The sequence below is a fragment of the Ailuropoda melanoleuca genome, chromosome 4 (assembly GCF_002007445.2).
Source record: "Ailuropoda melanoleuca isolate Jingjing chromosome 4, ASM200744v2, whole genome shotgun sequence".
Classification (NCBI taxonomy): domain Eukaryota; kingdom Metazoa; phylum Chordata; class Mammalia; order Carnivora; family Ursidae; genus Ailuropoda; species Ailuropoda melanoleuca.
The window spans coordinates 125,771,013-125,792,735 of NC_048221.1; the positions used below are offsets into that span (position 1 = coordinate 125,771,013).

Sequence of the window (21,723 nt, forward strand, 5' to 3'; positions counted from 1 at the left end):
CTAGTGTAGAGGAGTGTTAGGCCTAAGCAGAATGGAATGCCCTTCCCAGACGTTTCATATCGCCTGATTCATATAAAGACTTTTACTAGTTTGGCCTTCTGACACCTTTGGAACAAAATAGTCCAGATAATTTGTGAAATGTAACATTTTTCTTGTCCAAGTCCCAACCAGGATACTGAAAAAAAGATCTCCATGTTGGCTAGCATGCCAGTAACAGCACAAGAGAAGAAAGGTTTACTTAGAGAAAAGTAAATCTGCAAATACCATGTTAGAAGTAACTGAAGTATCCTAAATGTCTCCCTTTGAGTATCTGTCAGTCTTTCCATTCCAGGGCTCTTTATTGTACTTCTGGCTCTTTAGGAAGTCCAGTAAACAACATCCGTCATCTTTGCCCAAGTTCTGAACAAATAGAGAAATAAGGCAAAGGAGTGAGACATATTAGAGACCAAAATATTGCTTCATTTTTGGTAAAGCTGATATTGGACAGCCTGGCTTACCTGTGAGTGGGATAGCCATCCCTGTAACAACTAGGTGTATGACAAAGTAGAACAGGTTTCCTGTGGGCAGTTTAGTCTCAAGAACACAGGGATTGGAAGAGTCTAGGCTATGTATGCCCAGGTCCTTATCTTGAGCTCACCAGTTACTGAAGGGGTAGAAAGAAGCCGAGAATGGGGTCCTAATGAAGGGCCCTTTATGTGGAAGAAACACCAGGAATAGAGAATTTACTTTTGTAAACTGTTCCTGCTATGTCTCCCACCGAAACAGTCCGTCCAGACCATCTTCCTTGCACATAATTGTTTCCTTGGCTGTTCAAAGTGTATCAACCCCCACCTCACCCCTCCACAGGCATTCCAGAGGCAGAATGAGCCAGCCCTCCTGATGTGCGCAATCACAGAAAGCAGAGCATCACTCTCGTTGTTTTAGTATTTGGATTGTGAATGGAATGTAGAATATGTCTTATTGGGGACCTGGTAGAGCTAGTCTTTCTTATAGAATGTGATCCAAATCACCTGTTATTATAGTTATCAGTTCAAAATAGGAAGCTTTTGTTTGCAGTTTGCAAAGTACCCTGTATCCCTTAGATTCCTCTCTGCATCTCTGTTGCCACTGAAGATTACCAACCATGTGCCAAGCACCGTGCTAGGCAGTTTTCATGCACTGTGTCCTTTAATCTTTACAACAGCCCAGTGAAGTAGGTATTGTTATTCCCATTGTGCAGCTCAGCAAAACTGAGGCTCAGAGAGATTAAGTAGTTGCTCAGGGTGGTGCAATAGTCATTCTCAAATTCTTGTCTGAGTCCGAAGCCCACCGTGCCACCACATTGCCTCTCTTGATTTTCAGTTACCTAACATGAGGCTCATAGATATGCTCTATTCAGATTCAGTATTGAAACATCCATTATTCATCATGCTCATTTTGAAGAGTACTAGGAATGTAAATTAACTGAATTTTTCCACATTGCTTGTCTCCCAACTGAGCTAGACTCTGAACTACTTGAGGCTAGGACCCATGACTTGTCCTTCTTTTTCCCCTGCTGTTGAACATAGTATAGTGCCTTGCACATAGCATATGTGTAATTTCTTGAGAAAATATTTGTTGAAACACTGGAAAGCCGCTAGAGAATTAGAATTTAGCAGGATGTCTGGATAAAAAGTGAGCATGTAAAAATCAGTAACTTTTACTACATATCAAAAGTACCTAATTAGGAAATATCTTGAACAAAGGTCTCATTTACATTAGCATTCTCATTACTATGTATGTAGAAATGTGTAACTATAAAATTATACTGATAGATATGAAAGATTCCTGGATAAGTAGGTACATGTTATGTTCCTGAATGATTTGCTCAGCATTGTAAAGATGTCGTTCTCTACTGCTTCATCCTATACATTCAGTTCCATTCAGGTTTCTTTAAATGAAACATGGCAACATAATTCACAGATTCACCCAAAAGAGAAAACATGCAAGATTAGGCAAGATTCAAAAAACAATAACATTGGTGGGGGGAAAGACACTAGCTCTACCAGGTATCAAAACATGTTAGGACCCCTGAAACAAATAAAACATTATATGTTAATTGGTTGAGTTTAAATTTAAAAAAATTTTTTTTGAAAACATGTTAGGAAAGTTCTAGTCCCTGAAGTAGTATATTATTGATCAGAAGGAAGACATAGAACAGTGGAACTGAATAGAGCGTCTAGAAACAAGCCTGTATATATATATGACAATTTAGGATATGATAAAGTTGACATTTAACACTGGTGGGGAAAGGATGGGCTTTCAGTAATCACTCTTACTTCAAAAAGTGATCTGGGGGACAGTTGACTGTCTGAAATGGAGGTGAGGAAACTCTTTACCTCACTCGGTACAGAAATAAATTCTAGGTAAACTTAAGAGGATTAACATAAAAAGTACCTCTAGAAGTACAGTAGAGCAAATAAACATGACGAGGAGCTGGTTCTTTGAGAGAATCAATAAAATTGATAGACCACTGGCCAAAACTTATCCAAAAACAAAGAGAAAGGACCGAGATTATTAAAATTATGAGTGAAAAGGGAGAGGTCACGACCAACAACATTGAAATTGGAAGGATTATTAGAAACTTTTATCAACAGCTATATGCCAAAAAACTAAGCAATCTGGAAGAGATGGAGGCCTTCCTGGAAACCTATAAACTACCAAGACTGAAACAGGAAGAAATAGATTTCTTAAATAGGCCAATTAACTATGAAGAAATTGAGTCAGTGATAAACAACCTTCCAAATAATAAAACTCCAGGCCCAGACGGTTTTCCTGGGGAATTCTACCAAACATTCAAAGAAGAAATAATACCTATTCTCCTAAAGCTATTTCAAAAAATAGAAACAGAAGGAAAGCTACCAAACTCATTCTATGAGGCTAATATTACCTTGATCCCCAAACCAGGCAAAGACCCCCTCAAAAAGGAGAATTACAGACCGATTTCTCTAATGAATATGGATGCCAAAATCCTCAACAAGATCCTTGCTAATAGAATCCAACAGTACATTAAAAGGATTATCCATCATGACCAAGTGGGATTCATACCTGGGATGCAAGCATGGTTCAACACTCGCAAATCAATCAATGTGATACATCATATCAACAAGAAAAGACTCAAGAACCATATGATCCTCTCAATTGATGCAGAAAAAGCATTTGACAAAATACAGCATCCTTTCCTGATTAAAACCCTTCAGAGTGTAGGAATAGAGGGTACATTTCTCAATCTCATAAAAGCCATCTATGAAAAGCCTACTGCAAGCATTATTCTCAATGGGGAAAAGCTGGAAGCCTTTCCCTTAAGATCAGGAACACGACAAGGATGCCCACTCTCGCCACTATTATTCAACATAGTACTAGAAGTCCTTGCAACAGCAATCAGAAGACAAAAAGGGATCAAAGGTATCCAAATCGGCAAAGAAGAAGTCAAACTGTCTCTCTTTGCAGATGACATGATACTCTATATGGAAAACCCAAAGGAATCCACTCCCAAACTATTAGAAGTTATAGAACAATTCAGTAAGGTGGCAGGATACAAAATCAATGCCCAGAAATCAGTTGCATTTCTATACACGAATAACGAGACTGAAGAAAGAGAAATTAGGGAATCCATCCCATTTACAATAACACCAAAAACCATACGTTACCTTGGAATTAACTTAACCAGAGACGTAAAGGACCTATATCCTAGAAACTATAGATCACTTTTGAAAGATATTGAGGAAGACATAAAAAGATGGAAAAATATTCCATGCTCATGGATTGGAAGAATTAACATAGTTAAAATGTCCATACTACCCAGAGCAATCTACACTTTCAATGCTATCCCGATCAAAATACCGAGGACATTTTTCAAAGAACTGGAACAAATAGTCCTTAAATTTGTATGGAAACAGAAAAGGCCCAGAATCTCCAAGGAACTGTTGAAAAGGAAAAACAAAGCTGGGGGCATCACAATGCCGGATTTCGAGCTGTACTACAAAGCTGTGATCACAAAGACAGCATGGTACTGGCACAAAAACAGACACATCGACCAATGGAACAGAATAGAGAACCCAGAAATGGACCCTCGGCTCTTTGGGCAACTAATCTTTGATAAAGCAGGAAAAAACATCCGGTGGAAAAAAGACAGTCTCTTCAATAAATGGTGCTGGGAAAATTGGACAGCTACATGCAAAAGAATGAAACTTGACCACTCTCTCACACCATACACAAAAATAAACTCCAAATGGATGAAAGACCTCAATGTGAGACAGGAATCCATCAAAATTCTAGAGGAGAACATAGGCAACAACTTCTATGACATCGGCCAGAGCAACCTTTTTCACGACACATCGCCAAAGGCAAGAGAAATAAAAGATAAAATGAACTTATGGGACTTTATCAGGATAAAGAGCTTCTGCACAGCCAAGGAAACAGTCAAAAAAACTAAGAGACAGCCCACGGAATGGGAGAATATATTTGCAAAGGACACCACAGATAAAGGACTGGTATCCAAGATCTACAAAGAACTTCTCAAACTCAATACACGAGAAACAAATAAACAAATCATAAAATGGGCAGAAGATATGAACAGACACTTTTCCAATGAAGACATACAAATGGCTAACAGACACATGAAAAAATGTTCAAAATCATTAGCCATCAGGGAAATTCAAATCAAAACCACACTGAGATACCACCTTACGCCAGTTAGAATGGCAAAGATAGACAAGGCAAGAAACAACAATTGTTGGAGAGGATGTGGAGAAAGGGGATCCCTCCTACATTGTTGGTGGGAATGCAAGTTGGTACAGCCACTCTGGAAAACAGTGTGGAGGTCCCTTAAAAAGTTAAAAATTGAACTACCCTATGACCCAGCCATTGCACTACTGGGTGTTTACCCCAAAGATACAGACGTAGTAAAGAGAAGGGCCATATGCACCCCAATGTTCATAGCTGCGTTGTCCACAATAGCCAAATCATGGAAGGAGCCGAGATGCCCTTCAACAGATGACTGGATTAAGAAGCTGTGGTCCATATATACAATGGAATATTACTCAGCTATCAGAAAGAACGAATTCTCAACATTTGCTGCAACATGGACGGCACTGGAGGAGATAATGCTAAGTGAAATAAGTCAAGCAGAGAAAGACAATTATCATATGATTTCTCTCATCTATGGAACATAAGAACTAGGATGATCGGTAGGGGAAGAAAGGGATAAAGAAAAGGGGGGTAATCAGAAGGGGGAATGAAACATGAGAGACTATGGACTATGAGAAACAAACTGAAGACTTCAGAGGGGAGGGGGTGGGGGAATGGGATAGACTGGTGATGGGTAGTAAGGAGGGCACGTATTGCATGGTGCACTGGGTGTTATACGCAACTAATGAAGCATCAAACTTTACATCGGAATCCGGGGATGTACTGTATGGTGATTAACATAATATAATAAAAAAAATCATTAAAAAAAAGTACCTCTAGAAAAATTGTTATAAAAACAAAGTAAAATATTTCTATAATCTCAGCATCAAGAAAGTTTCTTCAAATAACACTGAGAGCTATGAAGGAAAATATTTAGATTTGATTATATAAAAATGAACTTTTTCATGATGAAAAACATCATAAACAGTACAGCATTGAAAATACAGTACAACAAGAATTTAGAGCTGCTGCAAATCAGAAATAAAGACAACCCAATAGGAAGAAAAAAGGCAGTGGATAGGGTGAGGCAATCCAGGAGGGTGGCAAATAAGCCTAGAATGGTGTTGATTTGGTTTCAGTTGTTTATCAAGGAAATACAAATTAAAATAACAATAAGTTTTCATTTTTTTGCCAATTAGAGAAAATGAAAAAAGATTGATAGTATCCAGTGTCGAGGAGGAGTACTTGCAGAAACAAGTACTTTGGTGTCATTTTATGTTAGTGTACCTTTTTGGAAAGACAGTTTGGCAGTTTCTGTCAAATTTAAAGTGTTCAAATCCTTTTACGTGGCAGTTTTTTCACCTCCTAGCCACGTAAAATACTTTAACGTGTGGTTTAAAATACAGGTACGAGGATATTTATTGCAGCATTTTTATGTAAATAGTAGAAAATTAGAAATCAACCTAATGGCAATCCAAACGAGAATAGTTAGGTAAATTATGAAATAGCCGTCATGTAGACTACCGTGGAGCAATCTTAAATTTATATGTCTTTTTTTCCCGGTGTTACTGAGATGTAATTGGCATACATCACTCTGTAAGTTTAAGGTGTACATGGTAGGAGTTTGACTTAGATATACTGTGAGAGTAAAAGTCAGCTACCAGTAGTGACAGAAGAATTTCTACCAAATGTAAACTATCTGATGTTTGTATTTCAGATTTAGGGATTGGTTTGCTTCATAAAAAATCATTGGAAAAGGAAGAATTATGCCAAAGACTTAAAGAACAATTAGACGCTCTTGAAAAAGAAACTGCATCTAAGCTATCTGAAATGGATTCATTTAACAATCAACTAAAGGTATTTATCTTCTATTATATTCATTTTTAGTTAGCTGCCTTCTTATCTTCCTCATTTTGATTTAGTGGAATGAGTAACGAAAGCTGTTATTGTTATATGTAGTATATTTGCATAATTTAACTTATAATTTGAGCTATACCAGGATTACAAGATTGCTTCTCATGTTCTCTGTAGATATTATAAACATTGTTGTATAATGAAACCAGTCATTTACCATGGTTTCCAGTTCTTGACTGTTTTTATTGGCATCTGTACATTTTAAGAGTAAGTGCCTTTGTCAGTATAGAAAATTGGATCTTAGCCAACATGACCTTAGGCAAAATTCTAAGATGGTAGATATGGAAAATTATTTAAAATAGTTCTAATGTAGAGGCTTTTATAACATACTAAATGCTTTTGTCTGTTTCTTTGTCATAATTAACCTTCGTGAAGTAATGCAATAATCAGTGAAATCCAAAGTGTAATCTGGCACTCTGAACTTCGCATGAAAGTTAAGTTCACGATTCATTATTTGCTGCAGTGGCAGAGCAGATGTCCAAAACATCTGTATGCTTACCATTCTGTGCAGTATTAGTTGTATACTGAAGCCACACCTGCAGAAGAAGTATTAAAAGGTAAAATCCAGACTGATGGCACATCATTCCAATTTGGGAATAGTCACAGCTATCCATCTATTCATGTGACTTTTGCTGACTTATTTAGAATAATATTATACCAACTATAGAGTGAACATTATAAAGAAAAGAGACCATGATGGCTTCAGTCACAGAGGGGAAATTTTAGGTGAATAATGTTAATACATTTTACATGAACATATATTCTGTAGAAAAAATTTTAAAGAAAACCCAATAATTTGTCATTGATGGACAGATAAGCCAGCCAAGTTATCTTCCCTACATAATTTTTTAAAAATCTGTACATAGTTTAATTGGCTTTTTATCTGCCTTATCTTACAGTGTGGGAATATGGATGACTCTGTTCTGCAGTGCCTTTTGTCTCTGCTAAGCTGTCTCAACAACCTCTTCCTCTTACTTAAGGTTATTTTCTAATATCTAGCTTCTTTTCTTTGAGTTACTTTACTGTTTTCTTTTCTTAAAAACTAGACTATTCTTTGCATTTATCTGAGTATCTTTGTTTGAAATAATATACATAATGTGAACCTCTTTTCTTTCTGTTTGCTTGAATACCCTTCTGCTGTCTAACTGCCTGTTTGAGTCTAATGCCAGAAATTCGTAGGGTTGCCCGGAGTAGCCTGTCTTATGAGGAGCTCAAGACACTTAGAAATAACTACCTATTTCCCTTACAACATCCCTGTGTGTTGGGTTAACTGCTGGGATGATTACTGATTAAATTTAAAAGAAAGCTAAGGGAATGTGAGATTAAGTCGTTTACCCATATCACTGAGAATCATTGTTTAAAATAAAACTTATTCCTTCTGAAATGTAGGGCAAGGTTATGTCATGTATATACCAGGCTGCTTCCTAATACTGCTAGAAGGAAAAATCTTAGAGAACCAGTAATGCAGGGGCAGCTTTAGTTACGTCTAGTTACCAGGCCTCATGTTTAGACATGCTTGCACTTCAAATAAAAAAATGTTTAAATCATATGCATAAATAAATAGTTCACTTTGTCATTTGTAGTACACAGAGTATTTCAAATACTCAATGAATTTCTGTTTTAATATAAAGAAAGGTGCTTTGTATTTGGCTCTTGCTGACCGTAGATTTTGACTGTGCATTCTATAGCAGTAGGGCAGTTGCATATATATGTATATGTCTTCACACAGAGTGAAGACAAGAACATGATCAGTAGAACTCATTTGTTATTTAAGCAAAGGTAGCGCAAGTTGGAAAGATGGTGTCAGCCTTTCCTTTATGGTTGTAGCATGAAATGGCCGGGTTATCTGGTCTTAGAACTTGTGCTATAGGTCGCACAGAAATGTCACCATACAATTTTTCATCTACCAAATGAGGTTTGATGATTATTTGTGGGCTGTACTCACACACATAAGTCTGATTATTTCAGTTAGCATTTGATTCTCCACAGGCCAGCAGATTATTCTTGTCTCTTGTTTTACTTTCTTCCTTCTGCTTCCTGCCTTCCAGCCTTTCACTGCTTGTTGATACTTTCATCAGAGGCAATTTAGGATTAAAACTAAGAGGGGATGAGAGTGGTCGGGAGACTGCTGTCACAGCAAGAGAAGAGGCCTCCTATAGTTATCACTGCAAAGCACTGCAGAGCAGTGATGAAAAATACCCATGGAATTGTTAGACCTTTGAAGAGCTGTTCTGAAAGTGCCATTTTAGTTAAGTGAGCAGAAGCTGAACTGCAGCAGATCAGGAATGAATGGGAGTTAGGAAGGGCCGAGTAAGTGTGAAAAAACAGCTCTAGGAGGAGAGTGCAAAGAAAGCATGAGGTCAAAGGAAAACCGGGTTTTTTTGGTTTAAGAAAGACTTGAAGAACAAAGGATACAAAGTTTCAGTTTTGCAAGATGGATAAGTTCTGAGATGTGATGTACAGCATGGTGACTCTAGTTAGCAATATTGTGTTGTATGCTTGAGATTTGCTAAGATAGAGAAAATGGTAACTATGTGAGGTAGGTATGTTAATTGACGGAGTTATGGTGATCATTTCCCTTTGTGTATTAATATCGAAACATCAAGTTGTATACCTTAAACATATACAATATTAATTTGTCAATTTTATCTCAAGAAAGCTGGGGAGAAAATAATCAGGACCACTTTTGGAGGTGGTATCAGCTTTCTGTGAGGCATATGCTTACGTGGGGAAGAGATGGTTTTGGTTAGGACAGAGGAATGGGAATGGAGAGACTAGAGCTGGTGAGGTAACTGACCATGTCTGACCCTGTCTGTCTTAACGTGATTGCCTGGCCAAGCCGAATATCTTGTTGCTGAATTCCCAGCACCTGTAGGAGTACGTGGAACGTTAGTGGGTGGCAGTAAATACTTGTGGAGTGAATGAATGGTTTTGAATGTTCTCAAAAAATATGCAGCATTTTAGGGTTGATATATAGAGTTTATGAAAAAAAGGTAGAAAGGAATTAGAAAACAGCAGAGAACCATGTATCCCACATTCTAGGAACACTTGTGACTCCCTGTATTTTTTTCTGTTAAGACTATTTTTTAGATGCAAAAAAAGCGGGTGCTTGGGTGGTTCAGTCGGTTAAGTATCTGCCTTCGGGTCAGGTCATGATCCCAGGGTCCTAGGGCAGAGCTCCAAGTTGGGCTCCATGCTTAATGGGGAGGCTGCTTCTCCCTCTCCTGCTCCCTCTGCTTGTGCTGTCTCGCAGTCTCTCTCTCTCTCAGATAAATAAATAAAATGTTTAAAACACACACACACACACACACAAACTTGAAGGAGAAAAAAGGGAGAGGGAGGAAGGAAGGGAGAGCTTGAGGTTGAATATATAAGGTGGTGGTAATTGATAGAATCCAGGGGAACCAGATTGAGGTATAATCCAGACCATAGATTTAAGGATTAGATAAAAAGACTCTGCATGTAACATATGGGGGAAAGATGAGTGTGAATGCAGCTAAATTTGCTTGTGGAGAGTAGGAAGCTAACAGCTTCAAGACTTAAAATCAGAAGCAAGTTAGACCATTACAAGGAATCTTCCTGGGTAGTTGAGGACATGGAATAAGTCCAACCAGACTACAAGTTGGGTGCAGATGCAGGAAGTTTTATTGATTTTTGAGATGGGAAGATGAGGGAGTTCCAATCTGGTGGCTTAACGAGGCAAAATTATTAGCTGGTAATGAGAAGAATGGATGTGAGATTAGGGAGTTTTGGAAACTCCCAAATTCCCAGATTAGGGAAGGTTAGGTAGTTCTGTTTCAAGAGAGAGAAGTAGGCGTGAAATAGACATCTAAGTGGGGGTAAGGGGTGTATGCTTAGTAGAGGAAAACAGTAGGTGTGCTGAGCAATGTTGAATGCCTGTGTGAATTTGGAGGTCATGAAAATAAATTGGAAGCCGCGTGCCTAATTGTATGATTTTTTCCCCACCAAAATTCAGCTGCTTAGATAAAAGCACAAAGAAGGCTGAAGTAGGTTCATAGGTTCATACAGGTTTGAGGTTTTAATAGACATGACAACAAGGGAGGGACAGGGAGTTGCAGATATTGACACAATAATTACAGAGATGAAATCTGAAATACGAACTGGACATGAAGGGGTGTGAGGAGAGGAAAGGATGCTGATGAAAAAGGAGAAAGTGATGGGGTCATTGGGTGTACCAGGTACAAGAAGAGCTCCAAGGATAAGAACTTATGTTTAAAGAATGAGATATTTAATCAGTGGTAGTTCTATTTCTAATGATGTCAGGATTCAAGGTATAATAATGCAAATGGTGAGTTAAGTGGAGTAAAAAGGAGAGTTGAGGTTTTGATCAAATCCTTGTGGATGTCAAAACCTTGGAGAGTAGTGAAGATTAATGAATGAGGATCAGACCAGGTGATCAAGAGATGACAATAAAGAGGAAGAGGAGGGGAGTGTTGTAAGATGGTATGAGCCTCAGAAAAGCATGACTTCAGAGGAGGGAAGAGAGATAATGGTCTGGAAATGGCAGTGAAGAGCAAGGAAAATAACTTTAGTTATCCCCTCATCCTGATGTAAATGGAATGTGTGGTAGTAAACAGAGAGAGAGAGACAGAGGAAAAGCAGTGTCTTGAGGGATCAGCCAAAAGGACAAAGAGCTAAGGGAATTTCCGTTCAGAGAAGCTATGTAGATAGATGAGGAGCTTCCTGACCACAAACAGGAAGTTCCCGGGCAATGGAAGGATTTGAGGAGAGGAAGGTGAGAGATTGGGTCAGATCAAGAATAAACAGCGTTCTAGAGATGAGAATTCCGGTGGTAAAGGATGACAAAGGAAAGCCAGGTGAGTCGACAGGTGAGAGAGAAAATGGGCCTCGTTGGCCTTGGAGGAAGACAGGCGATGAGTTGAGACAGTAGAGCATCTGGAGTAATCACTCCTTTAGGCTACTTTTGATGGAATGGGAGTATAATATTTAAAATCATTTGTCTGAAGAAATTATGTTCTACTGGACCCTGTAATATTCATGTACAGGATCAGTGGTAATTCTTACTCTTTTGCTCAAGCCACGCTAGGACACATAGCAAAGCCTGTGGGTTCAAGATGATACATTTGACAGGCCTTTATTCCATTAAGGAAATTCACACACTGTGGTATCTTTAGCAGTGAGTTATAATGAGAAAAGTATTGACCTCAGAATCTGAGAAATGAGTTCTAGTCCTACCCATGCCACTTGCTAGGTGTGTAACTGTTTGTTTTTTAACCTCCAGATTTTACTTTCTTCATTTATAAAATGAAGCTGACAATATCTGCTCTGCCTTCTTTGCAGAGTCTTAGGGCGTTTAAATGAGATAGCAATATACAGAAGTGCTTTGTGAACTATTATGCACCATACAGATTTGTTTTTCTTTTTAGGGTAGGGATCACCTTGAATCTCCACAGTACTTCAGTGCATTGAAAGTGCATTAGAAGGTCACCACTGCCGACTTGGGATAATGATAGAGGAGGTGCTATTCCTTAGAAAGAAAGTGGAATCTGTCAACACCAGAATTGGGACTTACAGACCTCTATCCTAAACCTTATTGGGGTTTTGTCATTCTGGCCTTACTCACTAGTCCTCAGTTACTCTAGACAGTGCTTCTAAAATGGAGTTTTACTGATGGCCCATCTGATTCAGGATGGAGGTGGGTGATCCCTCTTGTTGTTGAACAGGCTCTGAGAGAACGAGCACGCTAGGGTTGGTTAATGGTTATCACTAAGACTTGATGTTGCCTCCTTTTACTCAGAATGCTGCTTTTGTGTTCTTAACTCAGTTACCCCTTTTAGAATGGCCATGAAATACTGTTTGTTTCAAATCCCTTTAAATCATTTAATTTTTAAAATGTTTCCTACCTAATTAAGGTATTTTAGTAATTTAGCTGAAAGTGAATTTAAGTGAAAATAAATACAGAATCTGTGGTATGATCTGGAGTTTGAATGACATAGTGGAGATAGTTCAAAACTAGGCAAGTCACTTAATCTTCTGAGTCTCAGAAATGGTCATCATTATATCTATTTTACAAAATATTATCAAGATCAAATGTAGATATTATGTGTAAAAGCACTTTAAAGTGCTACACAGATGTTCAGGGTTTTTTTGCTCTGTTCTGGAGTTTTTTAGATGTTAAGTTTGAGAAGTTAATTTGCATTCTACTATGATTTTTTTTCATGGCTAATAAAAATTTTTGGCCTGATTTTTTTCACATTATTGAGCTGAGCTGTATTTCGTCAATTGAATCTCTTTTAAAGCCTAGCCTTTGGAAAGAACATAATATGCTTTCTTTAAGCAAAATCAGAATATAAGATTACTTCCTGTCACAATAGGAGGTATTCAGTATTGGTGGTTAAAGTTCAGCTAGTTACATCTTCCATTTCTACCAGGATGGTAGAGTAAGTACTCTGAGCAATGAAAACAATAGAAGTAGTTGCTGGATTTAAAAAATTTTGTGAGTGCTTTGTTGAGCCATGTTGAGGTACACTCAGGCCCAAAACTAAGTAAACCAATCTTAACCAACTGGTCAAATTAAACATTACCAAAATGGTGCAGACCAACATTATGTGTCCCCTGATACGTTGTGCTGAAAGAAACACATCAGCTCTATACTATTTTTGCCAAAAATGTTTCATCTAAGTGTAAGGAAATAAATTAGACACACACAAATTGTGATTTGATCTATAAAACAGCAGACTGACCCACAATCTCAAAATGAATCTCATAAATAATGGAGGAAGTCTTCCAGATTTAAGGAAACCAAAGAGCCACAACTAAAGGACACTAAAGAGTCATGACAGCAAAATGTACGGTGTGTGGTCCTTGATTGGATCATGGATCAGGAAAAAAGCTATTATTGAGGACAATATTTACACTACTGGGGACATTTTTGAATATGAACTCTGTGTTAAGTAATTTATGGCTGTGTTAAATGTCTGTAGTTTAGTACTGGCATTGGCATGGTAGTTATGTAGAATAGTGATGAAGAATTTGGGGTGAAAGCATCAGTGTCTGTGACTCAGTCAGATTTTCTGCAGGTTTGAAATTTTCAAAATAAAAAGAGAAAAACTTAGAGTTGCAAAATATCAAATGTTTATGAAAAATGAAATAGTAGATTAGATATATTTTTAAGTTATAAAGGTGCTAAGTAGGTTAACCAGCAGTAAATATCAGCACTGGGAAATGGAGAGTGGTAGGGGGTAGTGTAAATTAACAGACTCCTCCTCAGCCATATCAGGGGTCAATAACTGTTTGCTGATTCATAAGTGAAGATATATTAATGTTAGCTAGGGTTTATTAAGGGCTTTCTCTGGGACTGACACTGTTCTAAGTGTCTTACTTACTGAATCCTAACATTAACCCTGTGATGTAGGTTGGTATTACTTTTGTCCACATTTCACATAGGAGTAAATTAAAACACAGAAGTTGCCCAAGCTCATACAGCTAGTAAGTGGAAGAGCAGAAATTCAGCCTAGATGGTTAGCATTTGACCTTAAATGGTTATACTGGGGGGGGATGAAAATGTATAAGGTAAGTGTTCAACTTAAGCTAGAAAAAGACTAGCAAAATAAAACAAAAAAAGTAGAAGGAAATTAATGAAACAAAAGACATTTAATACAGAGAGTCAAGAAAGCCAACATTCAACTCAAAGATTAATGAAATTAAACTTTGGCAAGACCATTTTTAAAAGGAAAGAAGGTAGGAATAAAGACAATTAGGAGTGGAAAGGAAATATAATTAAATATGCTGCAAACATTAAAAGAAGAGGATATTTGGGCACCTGGGTGGCTCATTTGGTTAAGCAACCAACTCTTAGTTCCAGCTCAGGTCAAGATATCAGGGTCTTGGAATTGAGCCCTGCAGTGGGCTCCGAGTCAAGGGGCAATCTGCTTGTAGATTCTCTCTCTCCCTCTCCCCCTTTGCTGGAGCACGCACTCACTTTCTCTCTCTCTCAAATAAATAAATCTTAAAAAAAAAAAAAAGGATATTATGACAGATTTTTGCACATAAATTAAAAAACGTAGATGAACAATTACTGCTTGCCAAAACTGACTCAAAATATAAAATATTTGGATAGCTCTGTCGTCATAAAATATTTTAAATCCACAATTTGAAATCTTCCCTAAAAGAGAAGCCCAGAGTTTTTACTGGAGGAACCAGTACATCTAGTCTTACACAGCTGTTTCTTTCGCTTCTCAGCCTTTTGGCTAAGATCGAGTGTAGTCTTACACAGCTGTTTTCAAAACACAGGAAAAGTGGGAGTATTCCCAACTTATACAAAGCTATCACAAACATATCAAAACATATAAAAACAGTATGAGAAAGGATAATCATGGGCCAGTTTAACATAGAGGTGAAAGTTCTAAAGAATGTTAAAAAGACAAATGCAAAATTTATAAAAAAGGATAATCCATAATGTCCCCCAAAATTGATTTATCTTAGTCATGCAAAGATGATTTGACATACAAAAACGTAATTTGCCCTATAAACAGATTAAAGGGGAAAATGGTATGTTTATCTCATTAGTTGCAGGAAACGTATTTGATAAAATTTAAAATCCATTCATGATTAAAACATGAAAACTTACAAATTAGGAACAGAGCTTCCTTAAACCTGAAAAAGATCTGTCATTCTATTAAGACTGCAACAGTCTTGTCCACAAGTGCTGATTAATTTACTTGTCCTCAGTTAACTCATCTATTGAACCGGGGCCTCCTGGAAGCAGTAACTTAATCCAGAGGAATGAGTCTAGTGATAGGAATTGCTAAGATTATTGCAGCCAGGCAGAGGAAGTTTCTGGCAAGCCATTTATAGTGCTCTTCAAATCTTATTAATATGTATAGACTGTTGTTTATGCATTCTCATTCATATAAGAAATACTAATTAAATATCCACGCTATACCAGGCCCTCTTGGGTGGAGATACCTTGATGAAAGTCAGTCCTGTTGTCAAGAAACTCACTCCAGCGGAGGAGGCAACCATGCAGTCAGGAGACGCTGACTATGATAGAGGAAGGCACAGGATGCTTTGGGGAGCATGGGAAGCTCATGAACTCAGACCCTGGAGGAATGGGGCTGGTAAAGGAAGACTTAGAGCAGTATCTTACAGGACAAGTTGGAGGACTAATCTTGCACCATAAGATCAGACATTAATTTGGCTCCTCTTTACTTTTAAACTTACAATTCTTTTCCTTTATGATGTCCACCAATAATAATAGCTACAGTTATTATGAACTTGCTCTGTGTCCTCCACAGTTGTAAGAAGGACTTTCTGGGTATTAACCAATTTAATCCTCACAACAATATCGTGAGGCATGTACTATAATTAACTACATTTTACAGATAAGGAAACTGCAAAGTAACTTTCCTGATGTTACTTAGCCCACCACTGACAGAGCCTGATTCAGACCTATGTTCCCAAGAGTCCTTATCGCTAAGCCAAACTGTTTCTCCATAGATTGTAACCACCATATCCTCTACTTCTCAGTAGAATTTAGAGAAAGGTGCAACCAAGAGAACTATTGAAGCTGAAATTTGTGGGAACTTTGCTCTGAATGCAGTATTTGTATTATTTTTGGCTTAAGCTGCAAGTCTTGATCTGAGACATTTTGGACATAGTATTCATACTTATACCACATTGTACTCAGATCGTATCTATCACTTCAATCAAGTTAAAAGGGTTCACCTATAAAATATTTTATTTCTGGAAAGAAACTGAGTTTGGGTTTTCGGGGGGGGTGGGTTGTTTTGGAAGATTTTTTGGTTTTGAGTTTTGTTATTGTGTGTGGGTAGATATCCCAAAACATTTTTTACCAAATCATTCTACCGAATAGAGTTGACCCTTGAACCACATGGGTTAGGGGCGCCAACGCCCAATATAGTTGAAAATCTGCTTACAGCTTTTGACTTCCCAAAAATTTTACTAATAGCCTACTATTGACCAGATACCTAACCTAGGACATAAACAGTGCTTAACACATATTTTGTGTTATATGTATATTATACTCTATTCTTAAAATTAAGCTAGAGAAAAGAAAATTAAGAAAATCATAAGGAAAGCCATTTATAGTACTATTCTGTATTTATTTTTAAAAATCTGTGTATAGGTGGACACAGTTCAAACCCGATTATTTGAGGGTCAGCTGTACTGTTGAAGTTTCCACCTTTGCCATGAAATCTCCTGATTACTTTAGTTTTTGTGGGGGTTTTTTGGTTTGGGTTTTTTTTTTTTTCTCTTCCTTACTCCAGCCTTTTTAAACTATCTTGTTCTGGATTCTGTAGATATCGTGTAAAAGAAACTCAGTTCAAAATAGTTAAGCTAACAAGAGTAGTTACTGGAAGAGTACCAGGACTGCTGAGTCCATAGAAGTGCTGCTGGGCAGGGGCCATTCCTAGACATAGGAATGCAGTGGGAGAGTTGGTTCCCCAGGCCTCCCTCTCCCTGCTTCAGTCTTTGCTTCCCTCTTTTCTGTATTGATTACATTTCTACCCCAGTGGCCTCACTTAGTAGTGGGACAGCTCCAGGTTTACCTTATCCCAGTTTAATGAGTTTAGAGAACGAAAGACCTCTTTCTCCCCTCTTCAGTCTATCTGAATCCCAGGAAAGGATTCTGGCCCAGCGTGGATCCATGTGTATGTCACTTGGACCAGTCGTTCTGGCCGGGGAAGTGGAGTACTGTGATTGGTTGGTTAGGCCTAGATTAAATGACTGCACCTGAGTGGGAGTGGGTGGAGTCTGAGGGACAGATTCTTCACAACCGCACAGGGTTGGGGCGGGTGCTATGGGACAGGTGCTGTTAAAAGAAGACAGAAGGAAAATGCTGAACAGGTAACCACAGGTTTCTGCTAAGGTGCTTATCTCTGTCCCACATTTTGACACTTTTCTCTGCTTTGAGACTTTGAGCTCTTTGAGGGCAAAAGCTGCAAACTTGAGAGCCAGAGGGCCCTGGGTTTGATCCCCTGCATATCTCTGTGGCACCGCATAGAACTAGATCCTCAATAAGCAAGTATTTATTTCAATTCCTGTTTGCGATACTTTTCATTATTTTAGCTTACTCTAGTCGTGATTTTAGATAGACCTTATCTTTTCCATTTTTAGTTTTAACTAAATTATTTAATAATTGCTTCTATGTTTAGTTCAGGATCTTACTGAATCAGTTATGGGTACTTGGTTAAACTACATATGTAAAAAATATAAATGAAATTCCTCTTCAAATAATAAATTGTTTCCCATATTTTTTTTTAGATTAATTCATTTATTTTAGAGAGAGTGTGCCAGTGTGAGCAGGGAGAGGGACAGAAGGAGAGGGAGAGAGAAAATCTCAAGCAGACTCCAAGCTGAGCATGGAGCCTGATGCAGGGCTCGATTGCACAACCCTGAGATCATGACCTGAACCAAAACCAGGAGTCGGATGTTCAACTGACTGAGCCACCCAGGCACCCCTGTTTCCCTTTTTTTTTTTTTAAGATTTTATTTATTTATTTGACAGCGAGATAACCAGTGAGAGAGGGAACACAAGAAGGGGGAGTGGGAGAGGAAGAAGCAGGCTTCCAGCAGAGGAGCCTGACGTGGGGCTCGATCCCAGAACCCCAGGATCATACCCTGAGCCGAAGGCAGACGCTTAACAACTGAGCTACCCGGGCGCCCCTGTTTCCCATATTTTAATGGATTGGGTTTTTTTATTGAAAATAAAGTATCAAATCAAAGATTTGGCTTATGAAATTGGCTTATCTTTATTCCTTAGAAATGAATTAATAACAAGAGTACATGATTTTAACATATATTTGTCCTCAGTGGTTACAGGATTTAAATACTTACATTCAGGATTTTTTAATCATCTAGATATTTTTTAAACTTTTTTTACTTTAGTTTAACTTGCTTTCAGATTTTTGTCTTTTAATGAAAATGCCACATTAGTACATAAAACAAAAATATTTAAATCAACGAACAGCATATTAACTTATTTTCATTTTCTCCGTAGGAATTGAGAGAAAGCTACAATACACAGCAGTTAGCGCTTGAACAACTTCATAAGATCAAACGTGACAAGTTGAAGGAAATTGAAAGAAAAAGGTCAGAACTAATACAGAAAAAGAAACTAGAAGATGAGGCTCTAAGGTAATATAGCTGATAAATATACTGCATTACTATTAGAATTCTAATTTTGTTGCCCATATCTTTAGTTTGACTATAAAAATTTAAGGGAAATAAAAGGATTTTCCTTGGCTGCTAATTAGAGTCTCAATTTTAGAAATTCAGTTTTTCTTTTAGGGACTGAGATTATAGTAATTTTATGTTCCATTGGTAAAAAATAGGGGCTTTGGAGTCAGACCTGGATTAGACTTCCTGATCTACCACTTGCTATTTGGATAACCTTGGTTGAGTCATTTTACCTTTTGAACCCTGGTTTCTCCATCTGAAAAATAGAAATATTGATGTATGCCTCATAGGTAACTGAGAATTAAAAAAAAATGTAGCTGATGAGCCAGACACAAATGTCTTACACTCATCATTTCTGTCTCTCCATTGTAAATCTGTTAGTTTGCTGAAAGATCACAAAAACCGAATACTTAATTTTACAGAGTGATGAGATGGAGTATATAATGCCATGTTGATACAGTTCTCCTCTTTGTACATACTCCTTCAGGAGTATGAATTGCCTCCATTTATACCAAGGAGAAGTAAGACAGTTACAGAATCTGAAGCATAGAACCATTTATTTAGAGACTCGGCATGACTTTTTTCTGTTGTAAAGTCCTGTTTCTAATACGTTCCTCAGTCCCCCCCCCCCCCCCCCCCCCCAAAGACTCTCGCGTTGGGANCGGAAATCAGTATAATTCCTTTGCCTTGGAGATAAGTAGACAAGTAATGCCCATGAAAGAGCTAATCGTTACTAGGGAGGCAAGAAAGACACGTTACCATATAGCAGGCCTCTGTTTTTAATGGCTTCAGAGTAACCACTCCCAGCACACTTTTAATGAGTGCCACTGTTGACTGTGATGCAAGGAGACTCTGGTTTTACTCCTTGTTCCGTGATTCTTTATCATTCCCGTAGGAGATGGCAACAGCTAAACAGATCTCTGTAGTACTCTTTACTCCAAGGCCCCTACTTTCGTGGCCCCTAACGAGACACCAGAATAATATAAAAGCGAGACAGTGAAGTTCAAATTAAGATTTTTTTTTTGTCACTTAACTATGCAGCATAGCTAATCATTTTGTCAGAATTTTCCGCCAACATATTGCAATTATCTTGCTATCTCTTCATCAGTGCTCACAATTTTTTTTTTAGGTCAGCAAGCCGTATTAATAATACACATTTTCGTTTCATTCATCCTCCTCACACATTATCCTGCTACAGAAAATGGAAGAAATCAGAACAGAAACACATGTTGGATTAGTCCAGAGCTGAGTCTTAGAAATACAACTTGAATTCTTGGCCATTTGCCTAGGAAGATTCTCTTCTTGTCCCGTGCTGTTGGTTATAGTCAGGTTTTCACAGTGTAGATGTGGCTTTTTTGGCCTTTGTCCAGCTTCTGAGGTATCGTCTGGCTCTGGACCAGTTTCTCATACACCAACTCATACATAAGAAAGCTTACCAAAATTTAATTTTATATACTCTTAACTTTCTAGCCTTTCTTTATCCCAGTAAATGTGTGGTAAATACTCTGACTGTGGGTGTTTATAATCTCTGGGAATTCAAATAGAAGATAGATTTCTTTTTTTTTTTTTTTAAAGATTTTATTTATTTATTTGACAGAGATAGAGACAGCTAGCGAGAGAGGGAACACAAGCAGGGGGAGTGGGAGAGGAAGAAGCAGGCTCATGGCGGAAGAGCCTGACGTGGGGCTCGATCCCGGAACGCCGGGATCACGCCCTGAGCTGAAGGCAGACGCTTAACCGCTCTGCCACCCAGGCGCCCCAGAAGATAGATTTCTTAAATAGGCCAATTAACTATGAAGAAATTGAGTCAGTGATAAACAACCTTCCAAACAATAAAACTCCAGGCCCAGACGGTTTTCCTGGGGAATTCTACCAAACATTCAAAGAAGAAATAATACCTATTCTCCTAAAGCTATTTCAAAAAATAGAAACAGAAGGAAAGCTACCAAACTCATTCTATGAGGCTAATATTACCTTGATCCCCAAACCAGGCAAAGACCCCCTCAAAAAGGAGAATTACAGACCGATTTCTCTAATGAATATGGATGCCAAAATCCTCAACAAGATCCTTGCTAATAGAATCCAACAGTACATTAAAAGGATTATCCATCATGACCAAGTGGGATTCATACCTGGGATGCAAGCATGGTTCAACACTCGCAAATCAATCAATGTGATACATCATATCAACAAGAAAAGACTCAAGAACCATATGATCCTCTCAATTGATGCAGAAAAAGCATTTGACAAAATACAGCATCCTTTCCTGATTAAAACCCTTCAGAGTGTAGGAATAGAGGGTACATTTCTCAATCTCATAAAAGCCATCTATGAAAAGCCTACTGCAAGCATTATTCTCAATGGGGAAAAGCTGGAAGCCTTTCCCTTAAGATCAGGAACACGACAAGGATGCCCACTCTCGCCACTATTATTCAACATAGTACTAGAAGTCCTTGCAACAGCAATCAGAAGACAAAAAGGGATCAAAGGTATCCAAATCGGCAAAGAAGAAGTCAAACTGTCTCTCTTTGCAGATGACATGATACTCTATATGGAAAACCCAAAGGAATCCACTCCCAAACTATTAGAAGTTATAGAACAATTCAGTAAGGTGGCAGGATACAAAATCAATGCCCAGAAATCAGTTGCATTTCTATACACGAATAACGAGACTGAAGAAAGAGAAATTAGGGAATCCATCCCATTTACAATAACACCAAAAACCATACGTTACCTTGGAATTAACTTAACCAGAGACGTAAAGGACCTATATCCTAGAAACTATAGATCACTTTTGAAAGATATTGAGGAAGACATAAAAAGATGGAAAAATATTCCATGCTCATGGATTGGAAGAATTAACATAGTTAAAATGTCCATACTACCCAGAGCAATCTACACTTTCAATGCTATCCCGATCAAAATACCGAGGACATTTTTCAAAGAACTGGAACAAATAGTCCTTAAATTTGTATGGAA

The 21,723-nt window shown here is 38.0% G+C and overlaps 1 protein-coding gene across 5 annotated transcripts in view; it reads left to right on the top strand.

Moving 5' to 3' along the window:
- Positions 1 to 21,723, top strand: part of ITSN2 (intersectin 2) — a 141,024-nt gene that overhangs the window by 56,305 nt on the left and 62,996 nt on the right. For all 5 annotated transcript variants that reach the window (XM_034659824.1, XM_019808590.2, XM_034659823.1 and 2 more), the window contains 2 exons: positions 6,365 to 6,504; positions 18,566 to 18,702. In XM_034659824.1, coding sequence (XP_034515715.1) covers positions 6,365 to 6,504; positions 18,566 to 18,702 — 277 coding nt within the window. The remainder of the gene's footprint in view (positions 1 to 6,364; positions 6,505 to 18,565; positions 18,703 to 21,723) is intronic.